The sequence below is a fragment of the Pteropus alecto genome, unplaced genomic scaffold (assembly GCF_000325575.1).
Source record: "Pteropus alecto unplaced genomic scaffold, ASM32557v1 scaffold45, whole genome shotgun sequence".
In the NCBI taxonomy this organism is placed as follows: Eukaryota; Metazoa; Chordata; class Mammalia; order Chiroptera; family Pteropodidae; genus Pteropus; species Pteropus alecto.
The window spans coordinates 21,698,163-21,713,660 of record NW_006442491.1 but is presented as its reverse complement, the minus strand read 5'-3'; the positions used below and the strand labels follow the sequence as shown (position 1 = coordinate 21,713,660).

General features: G+C 50.4%; 2 protein-coding genes across 3 annotated transcripts in view; one reads left to right on the top strand and one right to left on the bottom strand.

Moving 5' to 3' along the window:
* LOC102898044 (fer-1-like protein 4) overlaps positions 1-8,509 on the top strand; it is a 29,381-nt gene extending 20,872 nt beyond the window's left edge. The window contains exons 36-45 of the mRNA XM_006922055.3: positions 3,119-3,246; positions 3,436-3,606; positions 3,864-4,018; positions 4,596-4,756; positions 5,278-5,363; positions 6,574-6,672; positions 6,908-7,149; positions 7,610-7,890; positions 7,978-8,078; positions 8,189-8,509. Coding sequence (XP_006922117.1) covers positions 3,119-3,246; positions 3,436-3,606; positions 3,864-4,018; positions 4,596-4,756; positions 5,278-5,363; positions 6,574-6,672; positions 6,908-7,149; positions 7,610-7,890; positions 7,978-8,078; positions 8,189-8,393 — 1,629 coding nt within the window. The 3' untranslated portion in view covers positions 8,394-8,509. The remainder of the gene's footprint in view (positions 1-3,118; positions 3,247-3,435; positions 3,607-3,863; positions 4,019-4,595; positions 4,757-5,277; positions 5,364-6,573; positions 6,673-6,907; positions 7,150-7,609; positions 7,891-7,977; positions 8,079-8,188) is intronic.
* Positions 8,510-10,176: 1,667 nt separating this feature from the next.
* Positions 10,177-15,498, bottom strand: part of ERGIC3 (ERGIC and golgi 3) — a 13,442-nt gene continuing 8,120 nt past the window's right edge. For both annotated transcript variants that reach the window (XM_015597212.2, XM_006921755.3), the window contains exons 8-13: positions 12,596-12,627; positions 11,674-11,770; positions 11,532-11,596; positions 10,716-10,852; positions 10,584-10,639; positions 10,177-10,392 (exon numbers count right to left, since the gene is read on the bottom strand). In XM_015597212.2, the coding sequence (XP_015452698.1) occupies positions 10,313-10,392; positions 10,584-10,639; positions 10,716-10,852; positions 11,532-11,596; positions 11,674-11,770; positions 12,596-12,627 (467 nt within the window). In that variant the 3' untranslated portion in view covers positions 10,177-10,312. The remainder of the gene's footprint in view (positions 10,393-10,583; positions 10,640-10,715; positions 10,853-11,531; positions 11,597-11,673; positions 11,771-12,595; positions 12,628-15,498) is intronic.

Genomic DNA, 15,498 nt, shown 5'->3' with positions numbered 1-15,498 from the left:
TTTTCACTAATAAGGACATTTGTGATTACATTAGTCTTACCTGGATAATCTAGGATAATCTCTCCATCTCGTGATCCTTAATTTAATCACATCTGCAAATTCCTTTGTGCCATGTAAGGTAACACATTCATAGGTTTAGGGGATTCATATGTGGATGTCTTTGGGAGGGTTGTTATTCTGGCTGTCACAGAATGTAAATTGCTAGAACAACTTTGGAGAACAGTTTGGCAATATTTAGTAAAATGGAAGATTTTCACAGCCAATACCTCGTAACTACACTTCTAGATATAATCCTAGAGAATTTCTTACATATGTGTACAAAGAAATAGATAAGAACTGTTCATTCTAGCATTATTTGTAATGATAAAAACTTAGAAATAACTTAAATGTTGCTAAGTAAGAGAATGTACATAACGAGAGAGACAGAGGAGTGTCAGTCATATAACAGATACTATAATGAAATTGAACAAACAACAGTAACATGTATCAATAAGAATAAATCCAACATAACTTTGGATGAAGTAAGGAAGTTGGATAGTTTTCAGTTGTGGAAGATGGCACCAATGGGACACTTCCTTTTTTTCTTCTTGAAAATCATCCAAAAACAGAAGAACAAACAAAAAACCAGCTTCCAATTATGGTGAAATCAGGATGTTCATTAAAATTGCAAACCACCAGGAAGGCTGTAAGAGCTTCCAAGAGCTGTGCAGAGAAGTCTGTGCATGAGGGAGAGAACATCACTCAGCAGCGCTTAGGGGCGGCAGAGCCTGTGTCTCAGAGGAAAAGGGCACACCCTGAGGGTTAAAGCCTGCATTACTCACGAAAGCTAAAAATGCTGGATAAAAAAATTTGAAAACATCTCTTAGATGCAGTACTGAGCTCCTAAGACAGTAAGGTATTTTAGAGGGAAAAATAAAAAAGTAAAAGCAGGAACTGTTTTAAAATCTACTGAGGATTTTGTTTATGTATGTATGGTGAGGCCAATAGATCAGGAGATGGTTGACATTGAGAAACTAGTCTGTTGTTTATTTCAGTTCCCAAGAGAAGAGAGCATGTTGCGCCCAGGCAAGGTCACGTGGGGAAGCATCAGGGTCAGTCTGGAGGCAGGAGTGAGGGGAGTGCCAGGGCAAGAGCCTTTATTGTAGTTTGTGCAGGACGGGCAAGGCAAGGCAGGATAAGCCGGTTTAGGATTGACTAGTTTAAATAATTCCTGCAGGTTTTGGGATACAGAGGCTGTCTCACCATCTCTAGTTGTCTGGTACCTGTCCCTATGGATGACGAAGGCAGAGAAGTATTACTTCCTGAAGTATAAGAGCCAGATAATGGAGATGGGTCAGAGCATGGGTTCTGGATTGGCTGGCTTTCAGATGAAAGGTGTTCTAGCAGGTGCCTTGTTTGCTAGCTCCAGGAATTAGCTAGCCCCATTGGCGGGGGTGGAGAGGAGTCTCTCCAGGATCAGTAAGGCTCCAGGTACCAGAAAATTGAGAATATAGACAATAAGAAAATATAGATAATACCTAGACCTAGGGAGAGAAGTGAGTGCTAAAGCTGGCTTTCACTCAACAGTTACTGCTGACCCTGGAGATCCAGTTTGAGTGAAAGGCGTTATTTGAAGTGGAGCCCCAAAAGCAATACCCTCAGCATAAAGATGAGCAAAATCACAAACCTGCAAGGCAGAAGGGGACACCAAGGAAACTTGCCTATCTTAACCTTGGCACTCATAAGAGGGGGGAAAAATCTCCACTAAGCATTCATGTCTGCAAACTGACTCTAGTGCAAGTCTGGACTTGAGTTCCCACCTTTTGAGTGATACCCAGAACCTCAACTGGAGGATTTAATTTAAAGTGGTTGCAGGTTGGTAGTTTGCCCAGGAAACTGGTGGAAATGAAAGCAACCTGCAATTTAGGATGAGTTCAACCAAATGTGAGTCCCGATCAAAAGTACCAAACTACCGAGAAGCAAACCATCGCAAATAAAAATTAGCTAAGATAACAGATTCAGACCTCCAGAGTCATTAATATTGGAATGACTAGACAGAGAATATAAAATAACTATATATGAAATGTTTAGAGAAATAAAAGTATGAATGTAATATAAACAAGGAACAGGAGACTATTAAAAATAAACAGCCAATTTGAAGGACCAGATAGAATTTTTAGAAATTAAAAGTGTAATATTTAAAATGGAAAACTTAGTGGTAGAGCAAAAGATGTGAACAGTCATTTCACAAAAGAAAATTGCATAAGGCCAATAAGAACATGCAAAGATGGTCAACATTCTTAGTCATCAGGGAAATGCAAATTAAAACGACAATGAGCTGCAATTTTACATACACTAGAACAGCTAAAATAAGATTGACAATACCAAGTGTTGATGAAGATGTGGAGCATCTGGAACTCCCATACCTTGCAGATAGGAGTGTAAAAAACACTAAAAGTATATTGCTATATATAAATTACATATCAATAACTTATGCGTAAGTTACATATTTACTAAATTATATACCGGTCAAAACAGAAAAAGTAAGTTTAATACATACAGTTAAAGAACATGCAAAATGGTGCCCTATATTGCTTAGAGATGCATATATATATATGTAGTAGAAGTACTTTTACTTTTTGTGTGTGTGTATGTGAAGGATAAACCCCAAGTAGAGTTCTGGCTACTTCAGGTATGGAATGGGAATTTAATCAGGTAAGGGGACTCAGGGTTTCCATTTGTTGGTAGTGTTTTATTCATTAAACTGGGCACATATATTCATTGTATTATTCTTTTATCTAGTTAAAATATTCTTAATTTAAAAAGTAAAATATGCTCGTAAAAAATAAAAGTCAAACAATATGGAAAGTTCTAAATTGAATCGTAAGGTCCTTATACCTCTTTCCACATATTTTCCGTTTCATTATATTTTTTGTTATACCTATTTGTATGTCTTAAGTATGTCATAAGTAATTTAAAAGAAAAGTCATCTTGTCCAACCTCTCAGTTAGCTCCTTGCGGTGGGAGATCTCTCCTTGGTAATCTCCTGCTTCCACAGTCTGAAATTAAGTCCAGCAAGGGGAACCTTGGGTTATGACAATGGCGCTTCTCTCAGTTCCACTCCATATCATCTGTCTAGGCTACAAACCTGGCTCCCGCGGACCCCAATGGCAAAGCAGACCCCTATGTGGTGGTGAGCGCTGGCCGGGAGCGGCAGGACACCAAGGAGCGCTACATCCCCAAGCAGCTGAACCCCATCTTTGGAGAGTGAGGCTGGGCCCCAGGGTTTGGAAATGAGGGGCAACTTTGCCATCTGGCCCCGTGGCCCAAGGGGACTCAGCAGGCATACTGATAGTGGGGAATGAACAGAGGCTGCTGAGACCCCTGAAACCTATACCCCCACAAGATCATCTCCTAGGGCATGGAGTATCTTCAGCCATTCTCCCTCCTGGCCAGGGTCCTGGAGCTGACCATCTCTCTCCCTGCTGAGCCAGAGCTGACGGTGGCTGTGTTTGATCATGACCTCGTGGGTTCTGATGACCTCATCGGGGAGACCCACATTGATCTGGAAAACCGATTCTACAGCCACCACAGGGCGAACTGTGGGTTGGCCTCCCAGTATGATGTGTGAGTCTGACAGGGCCCTCAGGAGCCATTCTGACTCTGACCAAAGACATTCAAATTCACATTCCCATGGATGTGTCCAGATCCTTTGATTTCATAGAAGGAGATCTCCCCATGGTTACAGTAAGTGATGACTAGGCTGTCTTCCACTGGAGTTATAAACTTGGATCCCAGGTCTTCAAGGGTTCTCATCCACGCCCCCGTGCCCAGCTGTGTCCTTTGCTGGCCCTGACTGAGGCATTTTCCTTTTCTGCCTGCAGAGATGGGTACAATGCCTGGCGCGATGCATTCCGTCCTTCACAGATCCTGGCAGGGCTGTGCCAAACCTGTGGCCTCCCCACCCCTGAATACCGAGACGGGGCTGTCAAGGTGGGCAGCAAAGTCTTTCTGACACCGCCTGAGACTCTGCCTCCAGGTACTGAACCCTCTCTGCTGAACAGTCCAGAGGGGCAAGATGGTGGGACAAGGTACAGGGGGCCCCTGGTGCCCGGTCTACTGTGTTCCCCCAAAAGCCTACCTTCTGCAAACAGAGGAGGTGAGTTTGGCTGAGTAAGGATGAGGTTCTTGGACAGTGGGGAGAAAATGGTCTTTGTTGGTGAGCATGAGACTCTCAAAAAGCTAAAGTGGACCCTCAGAGCCATAGCTAATCGAGTTCCCAGAACACAGGGTGGCCCATAGGGGATTTCATACAACAGAATGTGGTTGCAGAATTGAGCTCAGGTCTCATAAATGGCTGGTGATCTGTCTCTAAACAGGATCTGAGCAAAAGCCACAGCCCCTCCAATCCCACTGTCCCCCAGACCTCTGGCTTTTTACCGGCGAAGGTTGTTCTAGCAGCATCCCCCCACTTTCTGTGCATCATGGACTTGCTCTCCCACCCCATGAGGCAACAGCAGTTGCCTCAGGTTAAATCTTCTCTTGAAGGGTGCGGGGAGGAAGGCAGGAGAGTTGGGAGCTGTGTGGAACCCAGGCTCACACACCTCTTGCTGCAGGTGGGGGTGGCCCCAAGGTGGCAAGTGAGGTCCCTGAGGAGGCCCAGGCATTGCTGGTGCTGCGGCGCTGGCAGGAGATGCCAGGTCTTGGGATCCAGCTGGTACCTGAGCATGTAGAAACGCGGCCCCTCTACCATCCCCGCAGCCCGGGGCTGCTGCAGGTGAGGGAGCTCAGCACCCGACCCCCAAACCCCAAGATATCCATTCCCCAAGACCTCCACTGGGCACTACACTGCTGCTTCTGATTCTGGCTCCTGATCCTGGTCCTCAGCAACCCTGCTCCAGTCTTGGAGCTCTGTCCTGGACCTCATCCCCACCCCCCCTTGACTCTGGTCCTGCAGAAGTCCCATCTCTGAGCTACCAAGGCTCAGACTTGGCACTCCCAATCTGACCCCAGGTCCCTAGGATGTGGACCTCAGGAACACCAGATCTTAACGTTTGCTCTCAACTTTCATTTTTGGGGCCTCATCTTTGAACCCTTAACCTAACCTCAACCGTAGAAGCTCCACTTCAGACTCCACCTTCATCCTCATTCCCCTGGATACCTCCGAACATGCCCTCTTGACTTCAGCCCTTCTATCCACCTGGGGCAAATGCACAGCCTCTGGCCACAGGGCTATTAGGGGAGGTGGGGACCCCAGCAAGACCATTCGGTCTGGTCCTACTTCGCATGTGTCCCCAGGGATCCCTTCACATGTGGATCGACATCTTCCCCCGCGATGTGCCTGCGCCACCCGCAGTGGACATCAAGCCTCGGCAGCCAATCAGGTGAGAGAGTCCTCACCCCGCCTACCATGGGGCGGGTATATCTCGGACTACCGCACAAGGGCCCTCTGAAAACCTGGGCCGCCAGTGAAGAGGGCAGAGGCTTCTGACTCAGACTTTTCAGTTAAGTGAGCTATTAAATCCCCCCTTTTTCAAAAGTCTTTGTGGGTTGGGTGTCTGTCACTTGCAACTGAAAGAATCCAAATACCAATAAGCCCCCTTCCGCCCTGAGCTAGTGAGAGTGGAGTTCTGAGTAGGGTTTATGCATTTCAGATGTCAGCGATCTATCACTTTCCACCTCTGGATTTTGCTTTCTTTGGTGTCACTCTCAGAGAGACTTTCACAGTCTGGGAGCAAGATGGCCTCTAATGGTGCCAGGTTTACATTTGACCAACTAGACGACTTAAGCAGAAAAATACCTCTCTCCCATTTAGAGCCAACTCTCACTGGATCAGCTTGTGTCAAATGCTGATCTCTGAACCAATCAGTGTGGTCAGGGGACTGTAATATGTTGATTGGCCAGTCCCGGGTGATGTTCTAGGTGATGTACGCACTGCTAGAGCCAGGTAGGGGTTGGTCTGCCCTACTAGAATCACTCAGATTGACAGTAGTGGGGGGTGGGAATGGGAGTCACCAACAGAAACCCAGAGTGCTGTCAATGAATGAGGGGAAACTGATACTGGGCAAGAGAAAACAGATATCCAGGAAATACTATGACAACCAAGGACAAGGCTATTTGGGCAGGTTCAAGAACGTTGCTGCTCCTTTTTGTCCCTTAGGTACTGTATACTGTCATCGCCACTCTGTCTCTCTCCTCCCACTTCTCTCTGCAGACTGGCTTTCTCTGCTCACTTGCCTCTCCTCTGTACCCCCAAACTTCAGCTTGCATGTCACCTTGGCTTATAGTGACTCCAAGTCTGCATCTGATGCTATATGACCCAACCTTTCAAGGTCCTGATTCCAAATTTGTGGCAGGGAGAATCTCACTGGCCCAGTTGGGTCAACAGACTATTCCTGGAATCATCCACTGTGGTTGGGGTGGTCAGTGATACTTACCTTTCAAGGGACTACAGACATCCTGATCACCCAGCTGGGCACACATCAGGTGCTCAATGAATGTTGATGACCCTGGCCCACGTCCTGCCTGCTTCCTGCAGCCCCTCCCCGGACTCCTGTCAAGGGTCTGAAAACTCTCCTCCAATATATCCCCCAGCTATGAACTCAGAGTCACCATCTGGAACACAGAGGATGTGGTTCTGGACGATGTGGACCCACTTACTGGAGAGATGTCGAGTGACATCTATGTGAAGAGGTAGGTCTGCTGGCTGGGCCAGACAAATGGCTGTATACTGAGGTGATATTGCAAACAGGGGCTTGGGTCCTCGGGCTGAGCCAGAGCCCTGTCCCTTAAGCCATATAAGGTGCCTGGAGCTGGGTGGAGGGACTGGCCTGGTAGGTGAGCCAAGGGGTACTCTGGGTAAGGAACCATGTTCTGGGCTTGGCCTCAGCTGACGCCCCTTTGGCTTGCACCTTTCCCCTGACTCCAGCTGGGTGAAGGGGCTGGAGCATGACAAGCAAGAGACAGATGTGCACTTCAACTCTCTTACTGGGGAGGGGAACTTCAACTGGCGCTTCGTGTTCCACTTCGACTACCTTCCTACTGAGCGGGAGGTGAGCGTCAGGCGCCGGCCTGGACCCTTCGCCCTGGAGGAGGCCGAGTTTCGGCAGCCAGCAGTGCTGGTCCTGCAGGTCTGGGACTATGACCGCATCTCCGCCAACGACTTCCTCGGTACTGCACAGCCTTCTTCCTACCTCAGCCTAGTCCCGATTTCTGCCCTCATTACTCCGCTCCCCGCCCCACCTCGGTTCCCTTCTCTAATCCAGCCCTGGATCCTGGGTTTCAGACCCTAGGTCACTAACCTTTGCTCTCTGGCCTAATTACTGAACTTATTCAGCCCTGAGCACCATGACCTCCATTCCTACCCAAAGTCCCCGACTCAGTTCTCTGATCTGACCCCAGGTCAGGTCGCTGTGGACTGAGTCCATGGCCTTTGGTCCTTGCTTTGACAGTCTGGTCCAGCTCTTGGCCCTGTTTCATCCGGGGCTGGTGTGTGGTCCATAGCTGTGGCCTGACCACCACATTCCAACTTCTGATGCCCTGACTTACAGTCCAGCTCTGCTGCACCCCCTCCACCCCGCCCAGATAGACCTTAATCTCCTGCCTAACCCAGAGAGCTCTGGACTTGCAGGATCCCTGGAGCTACAGCTACCGGACATGGTGCGGGGGGCCCGGGACCCCAAACTCTGCTCGGTGCGTCTGGCCCGCGATGGCGAAGGGCCAAGGTGCAACCTGTTTCGCTGCCGCCGCTTGCGGGGCTGGTGGCCTGTAGTGAAGCTGCGGGAGCCTGAAGACGAGGAGCGGGAGCAGCGGGAGGCTCAGGCTGGCAAGAAGAGGCAGAGGAGACGGAGGAAGGGACGGCCTGAAGACTCAGAGTTCACAGACCCGGGAGGCAACGTCTACCTCCTCACGGTGAGTGTGACCAGGACGGGGACCCGGTGTGCGCGGAGCCAAGTCTGAGCCGCCGAAGAGCTCAGCTTCTGTTCCCCTTTTTTCTAGGGGAAGGTGGAGGCAGAGTTTGAACTGCTGACCGCGGAAGAGGCCCAGAAACGGCCAGTGGGGAAGGGGCGTAAGGAGCCTGAGCCCTTGGAGAAGCCCAGGTGAGTGGGCAGGTGGTGGGGAGACAGCCAGAGCCAGACGGGAGGGAGGTGTGGCTGCCCAGGGCTTCCTCATCGTTCTCATACCACTTTCCCACCCACCCCTCCTGCAGCCGCCCCAAAACCTCCTTCAACTGGTTTGTGAACCCGCTGAAGACCTTTGTCTTCTTCATCTGGCGCCGGTACTGGCGCATCCTTGTGCTGCTGCTGTTGCTGGCCTTGATCACCGTCTTCCTCCTCCTCGTCTTCTACACCATGCCCGGCCAGATCAGCGAGGTCATCTTCCGTCCCCTCCACCAATCCCCTGACCCTAAATGACCTCGAAGGTTCATCTCATCATAGTGCCCATCCTCAACTCCCCAGTTCTTGAAAGTCCTTCCCACCATTATGAGCTATTTGAGTTCACCGCTTTCTTTGAATAAACCTTAGCATGCACCCACTCAGATGCCTGAATGTATGCTGCATAATACAGTGAGTCCCTAGCACCTGATGTTCTTGGGTGACATCAGGTGCTAGGGACTCACTGGACAAATGAATACACAGGGATGAAAGGCTGCCCACATGGCCCCACTGCTAAGAACAGGACCTGGTAGGAGGTTCAGGGCCAAGGAGACCTGGCCACAGAGGTGTCATGCCCTCTGAGCAGCCCACCTGTTGCTCTTGCCAATGGCTGGGTCCCTCTCACCTAATGTGCTTATAGCTTCTGCCATTCAGTGACAGCTAAGCACTTTACAAATTTCATTAACTTGCTTATCCTTTACCAACCCTGAGAGCAGGCATATCAGTTAGGACACTTTGGTTTGCAAGGAATAGAAATTCCAACCTGAACTGGCTAAGCAAGAAGGGGTATCTAGGCTTACACAGCTATAATTCCCAGATTTTAGCTGGCTGGCTTCAGGTGCAGCTTGTCACAGGGTTTAAACGATGACTCTAGGCTGGTTCTCTGCCTCTGGGCTCAGCTGTTGTCTTCAGGGGGCAGCTCATTTACTGACAGGGTCTTCCCTCGGAACTGTAGGATGGCTGCAGCAAGTCTCCCCATATTCACATCTGTAAGAAAAGCTTTCCTAGTCTTGACAGCCTGGGTCGCACTGGGTCAGAGGTCAGGGGGATGAGATGTGTAGATGGAGCTTCTACTGGAGCTCAGGGTAGGAAACTGACCCTCCTCCCAAACCACTAAGCTGAGAAGATGGACGGGGAGGTTCTCAGAGGAAATTCAGGATACTCTTTCACAAGTAGGAATGGTTCCTGGGTGACCAAAAAACAAGGCTCACTACAGCCATCACCTACAATTTATGGATGAGACCAGTGCCCACAGAGACTAAATAACAGCTTGTGAGTGATTACCTCAGAGCCAGATCTCAGGTCTGCCTCCAGAGGTTTTGCTATCACTGCCTTGATTTGCTGTTTGCCCTCTCTCCATTTCTCCCCTATTACTGCCTTACGCTGAAACTCCCCGAAAAATGACTCGATGAACTGACCAGCTGTTGACATCCCTGGTTCCCTGGGCTGGGGACTGGTGAGGTCTTAGGGCCTGGTTCTCCGCATGTATTAAGGACTAAAATGGAAAATCTTAAGTCCAGAGCTGGGGTCTGATGCTAGACTTGCTCCAGAATGGTCACTGCTACCTTCTCTCCCTATTCTTCAGTTATTCCTCCACCTAGGAGACTGGCTGGACCCCTCTTGGCACCAAGAGGCAGCAAGGGGTTGGCACAGAGCAAAGTCAGAGATCCAGGTGACTGAGTCCAGAGTGGCAGGGGCTCCAGCTTTAGCTGTCACTGCAGAGGAGGCAAGCACTAGCCTACACCCAGGGCCCAATTATCACTGGGGTTGGACACTCATAAACCTGGGGGCAAAGGTGGCTCCAGGAAATATTCTGAAAAGGTCTGTCTCAGTCCTGGGGCTGAAACCAGAAGGCCCACAGTGGAGAAGGGACTGAGGATAGTCTGGTTTGAATAAAGCCCTATTAACCAGGAGATGTCCAAGTGGGGCTCCTAGGGGGCATATGGCCTGATGTCAGTTCTGATTGCCTTCAATAAGTAGCTGTGATGAGGGGTTGTTCCCAAGCTCCAGCCAGACCCCAAACCACACAGAAAACAGCAACTACTATCACAACCAACAGCTTTATTAACCTGGGGCTCTGCCGGCCTCTCAGAGTAGGGAACAGGGGAAGACTGGGAAAATGACCACAAAGCCAGAGAAACAGGAGAAAGAGGGAACAACAGCGGGGAAGGGGACAACTACGTTGTCTTCCCTAGATCAATTTTCTTCTGGATGGCTCGTGCTGAGTGGTAGATGAGTGAATCAATGAGTCCGGCCACTAGGGAGAGAGAGGACGGCTGGCACCGGTCGTTTGGCCCTTGACTCGACCTCCAGAGCCTTACTGGCCAGGCCAGCATTTCCCTTTGGCCCTTGAGGTGTCTCCCCTCCCACAACCAAAACCTGGGGAGGCACAGGCTTTACACTCCCCACCACAACCCAACCCCAAATAGATGCCCTCCAGCTTCTAACCTGTGAACATGCCCCCGATGATAGCGCACACGCCCGTCAGGAAGTGTGTGAAGGACCTGACAGAGGGGTAGGGGGATCAGCAGGCACCCCTACTCCCACCAGGCCCAGGCCCCTCCCTTTCCCCACCCTCACCTGTGCTTCTCTGTCAGCTTCACCACCATGGGCGAGAGCTCGTAGAGCACAAAGACGCCAGGAAGCCCCTGGTCGCCCAGCAGCCCATTGGCGACCTTCTCATGTCTGGTCACAGAAAACTGATTTGTCCTCAGCACCTGGAACAGGAGGGGAACCTGGGCCAGGGCCAAGTCTACGACCTGACTTCCATCCGCCCCTCCACCCCTATTCCTGTCCTATGTCTAATACTGCCTGGAGTGTTATGGAGGAGAGAATGAGTCCCCACAATGGTAATGAACACTGCAAGGTCTGAGGACCACCTAAATGCCCTCTCCCAGCCTAACCACCCCAGCTCTTTATAGTTTACCAACCCCAGCTACATTTGGTGGATCCTCTCAATGGGAGTGCATGGATGAGAAGCAACTCTCCAAGTCTGCACCATGAGCTCCTGGCAAGGAGGGGCCTGATTTCCTCTGCCCCTCAGTCCCATGCATCTACTAGTCTGCTGAGATGTTCCACAGGCCACAGCAGAAAAGGGAGTAACCAGGAAGAGTCACCCCCAGCCCAGGACAGACCATGGGAAACAGTGAGGCCAACAGACAGTGGGCACTGGAGAAATAGATGGACGCAGTTAGAGCAAGTAGAAAGAGCAAATGCTTTGAAATGTGGCAGCCCGAGGCCTGCCCGGGGCTGTGAGGGCAAATCACCTACCCTCTCTGAGCCTTAGCTTATCACCTATCACATGGGAATAAGAGCAGCACTTCACTTCCCAGATCGGAGGGACTCAAGTGCTTGGTACAAAGGGGGACTCTGATATCTGAGCTCCCGCGGACTCACCTCCCCGTCTAGCTTCATGTATACTGTGGGTACCACTTTCACAAAGTACTGGAACATCATGGAGGCTGCAGGGAGAAGAGAGCACTGGGCATGGGTGCCAGGCAGGGCTTTGGTAGTTGGGGACTACCTCCCAGGCTGGTACCTTGAGGTGCAGTGACGTTGGTGCGGTCCAGGGGGTTCACAATGCCTGGGTAGTCCTCCCCAAATGACAGGTGCCGGATGTAGTGAGTCATGTTGATCTGCAAGCAACACCAGTGCCTGGGCCTCTCATAGCACTCGAAGCCCCAGCAGGCCCTACCCCATCAAAAGCTCTGCAGTACAGAGGCAGACAGAGATGCCTGGGTCTGGGGAGTGGGTGTGTGGAGATGGAGGAGGGAGGGAAGGGCCCTGTCTGGGAAAATCTGACCGAGATAGGCACCCCAACTCCCCACCTAGGAACTCTTTCTTCACAGAGTCTGCAGCCTCCTGGGGCTGCATCCATACATTAGGCAAATAGACTGGGCAAAGGCCCTTTTTGACAGGTGCTAGTTTTCCCTGAGGTCTCATGACAGGAAAGCATAAGCTGGAGCAGTCCCAGATTGCCCAGCTCCTGCTCCTGTCCTGCTCCAGTCTATATCAAACTCAACCACTAGAGGGATCATAAAAAAATATGCAAATTATGCCATGACCCTGGTTAAAGTAGGCCAACAGCCTACCACTGCTCTCAGGACAAAGGCCAGACTCTTCAGCATGGCCCCCAAGTCTTGCGGTCTGGTGCCCACCAACCTTCCCAGCCTCATCCATTCACATGGGCCCTTGTGGCTCCTGAGAAGTGCCAGTCTTTCTGGACCTTGCCCAAGATCCTCTCTGCCAGAAATGCTCCTGTCCAATCCCATCTCATCTCTAGCCTGCACAGATCTGTTAAAAAGTCACTCCCAGTTCCTCGACCCTCAAGATTACATTCCCTGTCAGATGTGGTATATTTTCCTTTATGTTCCCCCATCCCAGCATGTCTCTACAAAGAAATGAAGGTAGCAACCGGCTCCCACCCCACCCGCCCTCCATGGTTTCCACCCGGTACATACGTTGTCAAGGCCAAAGCTCTGGAGGTCGTGGACTAGGGAGAGAAGGGGGAAGATGTCACTAGATGGAGCAGGACTGGTCACCTGGCTCCCCAAGTCCTTGCTCAGGCCTCCTCACTCCTCCCTCTAGAATGTGACCTGACTAGCTCTTCTTTGACACCCTCATCAGTCCCTTGCCTCCCTCCCTCCCAGGCTGGCCTTGCTTAAGGGCAGCCAGAAAAGGCCTGCCTTGGGTCTGTGGAAGAGGTCATAACCTCCTTGGGGGTCTTAAAAACACAGGCCCCAGTTCTTCTCTGACATATATAGGGAGCCCTTTATGGGCATGACTCCAGGCCTTCATTCCTACCAAAGCTCTGCTTGCATCTCAGGAAACAAAACTCATCAACTTTGGTCTCTCATTAACTAGAGCCAATGGCCAATCACTGAACCCCAAAGTGAAGTGGGACCTGTGAATGCTGTCTAAGCTCTTTCTCTGATTTCTGACCCCACTCGCAGAGGCCCCCAAAAGGAAATTATATGGGTACCCTGTACCACCTTTTCCAGAATAAGTTGTTCCAGCCCTCTGACCCTGATCCCTAATGTTGCACAGAACCCCAACTCAAAGTATGTCCCAGTGCTTTTTATAGTCACTCAGCAGCCAGGCCAGAGAAGGTTCCAATCCCAGGCCCATCCAAATCTCTCCCCAATCTGGGAGGGTAGGCTGCCCCAGAAGTGAGGCTTGGCCTCCCACGGGGACAGAGCCACTTACTCTCCACAGCATGTACTGCAGCATGGGGGAGGGAAGGGAAGAAAGAGAAAAAAGATTCAGAGCTTCACGATGAGAACTATGGAGCAAAATAGGTGGCAGAAGACTGGCATATTCTTCCCTCTGCAGCAGGATCTGGACCTAGCTAACAAGCCTCCTCCTAGTCCAAAGGAGCCCTTCCCTGGCCGGGAAGAGTGCAAGAGGGACTAGGAAGAACAAAAGACCTAGAGCCCAAACAGCCACTTTTCTAGTTGTGTGACCTTAGGCAAATCACTCGCCCTCTCTGGGCCTCTGTGATCTCTGCACAGGGCTGTCCCGAGGACCAGGTAGGATCTAAGATGGAAAAGTACTTAGTAAACTTTACAATCTCTCCTCCTCCTCCAACAAAGATGCCAGGAACTAGCTCCCTGGCCTTCAATTCAGCCAGATTTCTGGCCTTGGGTAACAGTAGCATCGTGCTTTGAATATCCTTACAGGGTATAGAATATCCTTTGTCCTGGGCTCCCTGATTCTGACAACAGCCCAGAGAGGCAGAGATGCTGCAGTCGCCTCTGGCATCACTTTCTACTGAATGCCTGCTGTCCCTGTGCCAACAGCTCAACACTGACCAGATTCCCACAATCCCAGTGAATCCACCCTGCCCGGCGCCCTCCTGAGTAAAAAGGGGGGCTCCAGACCCTACTTGCCCCTCTGTAACACTTGGCCTCACTCCCACAAACTGCCTTAAAGACCAGCAGGGCTATCTGCATTGGACCTGTTACTCCTGTTCACCTAGTCCCTGGGCAGAGCTCAGGACTGCCAGGTCATTTTGCATGCCCTGAACTCTTGTCACCACATGGCTCTGTGCATACCCTAATATGGTCCTGACTCCCATCCCTCCCAGACCTCCCATGGGTCCTGTTACTCATCAGCACAACACGACATCTTCAACCTCCAAACACCCCCTCATCTTCTTGCTCCAACCACAGTCTGGCTCTCCCTTGAAGGTACTATTTCTCTCACAGTCCCCAAGTAGTGACTACTTTCCCATACCCATCCTCCTCCTTGGTCTAAAGAGAGGGCCTGCCTGCTCCTAGATGCCACTTACATATTACTGTCCTTTGATCTTCCCTAAAAATCCCCAGACTTGCAGCTCATGGCAAACTCTACCACCAATTAGCCCTACTTGTTTTAGTCACCAAGAGCTCCACATAGAACCCCCAGGTCAGTCCTCCCACATCGTTTCTCAAAGTTTCTGGCCATTGGCCATCACTCGCTCTCATATGACCCTGTCATAATTTCTGGTGATTCCCATGATTCTGGTGATCCCAAACCTGCATAGTCTGCCTTTCCTCCCATTGCCAGGTTTGAGCTTTCTACACTTCAGAGGCACTAGACTCTGTTTTCTTTTTCCTTCTTAAGGTCCTCACTCCAATAATTGTCCCTCTCATCTCTGGAGCATCACTTTTTCTCTTTAGCAGATAATTTCTGATGGCATATTAACATCGCGCATCTTACAAAACCTTCCCTTGATTCTGCATTTCCCTCTGGCTACAGCCCACTTTCTGTTTCCATTAGAGCCAACTCTACAAAGGAGCTGTCTACACTCACAGGCTCCAACTCCTCTCCCATTCTCTCCTACTGCTCCAGCCAAACTGCTCTGTCAAGGCCACAGAGACCACTGCCATGTTATACACCCACGGGCCAGAAGTATCGGTTACGTTCTGGAAACACTTTCATCCTGTGGCTGTCAGGACAAAACTCTCTTGGTTTGCATTCTCACCTCACCAGTGTGTCTGACCAGTCTCCCCTGCTGCTTCCTCATGATGCCCTTGTCCTCTAAGGTTGGAGGTCCAGCACTCAGTCCTTTGAGTGCTCATCTCCATCTACCCTCACCTCCAGGGAGATCTCATCTCGTCTCATGGGTTTAAATATGCTGATGACGCCAACATTTGTATCTCCAGGCCAGACCTCTTCCCATGAACTCCAGACGTGAATAGCCAACTGCTTACTCGACATCTGGGGTGTCTAAAAGGACACCCAAATGCCAATGGTCTGAACCTGTCAGAAGCTGAGTGTTTGCTTTACAACCCCTGCCTCCAACCATCTAAACCTGTTCCTCTGGATCGATCTTCCCCCTCTCACTAAATGGCAACTTCACCCTCCTTGCTACTCAAAACCT